At 24.5% G+C, this 894-nt stretch overlaps 1 protein-coding gene across 1 annotated transcript in view; it reads right to left on the bottom strand.

Moving 5' to 3' along the window:
• Positions 1-153, bottom strand: part of LOC108573135 (7,8-dihydro-8-oxoguanine triphosphatase-like) — a 1,740-nt gene extending 1,587 nt beyond the window's left edge. The window contains exon 1 of the mRNA XM_017935512.1: positions 119-153. Coding sequence (XP_017791001.1) covers positions 119-153 — 35 coding nt within the window. The remainder of the gene's footprint in view (positions 1-118) is intronic.
• Between the last annotated feature and the right edge of the window lie 741 nt (positions 154-894).

Raw genomic sequence — 894 nt, 5'->3', positions numbered from 1 at the left:
AATCTTTACTTTTTGCAATTTAAAATAAATAAATAAACTTTTTTACTATAGTTAAGAAAACAATTAAGAAGATCGTGTAATATAAACATTTACACGTTAATTTGGAACGTTGTTTAACCTCGTAACTGTGTAAGACGAATTAACTCGTCTCATTGGTTAGCCAATACTTAGAACACAATAGTTTATTTATGGAGGGATTATTCATTTTTAATGTATTGAACGTAAAATACATCATATTCACATTTGCAAGAACGAAAAGAAAGTAATTGGTTATAATTCTTACTCACTTTTAATTATAAACTAGAGAGATTCAATTTCTGTTTTAAAGGAAAACACAGTTAAGAGGTTAAAAGTTATGCGATGACAAGGGTGCTAAGTGTACTAAGCATAGTTTTCGAATTTCTCATCCACTAAAGTATCATCATAAAAACTAAAAAATTGGAAAAGCATAATTTAAACGTTTCATTCATCTTTATATCATTTATTTCTTCTTGTTATTCGTATTATTAACAGTTTTAATGTATTAGAAAATATTAAAATTTGTATCATATTATTATGGAATGGTGTAATGCGAGAACCAAAATTATACAATTAAGATAATAAAGGAACAATTTTACTTTATTAACAAGCTATAAAATATTAAAAAAGAAAACAATTAAAAAAATGAGAATTAACATACATATTGCATGTAGTTTGATATTGTGGTTTTCCTTTTCAATATATTGTGACTAATACGATAAATACAAGCTTCTATATTTTTTATGCTTCAGTACTAATCTTGGGTTGCATTAAATTTTTCTTTTTTAGATAGTGCTTTATAACTTTTTAATGCTTTATCATATGCTTCTTCTTTTTTGACACCATCCTGTAATTATTAAAATAAGTTATACAATG

The sequence above is a fragment of the Habropoda laboriosa genome, unplaced genomic scaffold (genome assembly GCF_001263275.1).
Source record: "Habropoda laboriosa isolate 0110345459 unplaced genomic scaffold, ASM126327v1 scaffold124, whole genome shotgun sequence".
NCBI classification, from domain to species: Eukaryota; Metazoa; Arthropoda; class Insecta; order Hymenoptera; family Apidae; genus Habropoda; species Habropoda laboriosa.
Note: the sequence above shows the minus strand (reverse complement) of the source record. Positions and strands in the feature narration are given on the sequence as shown.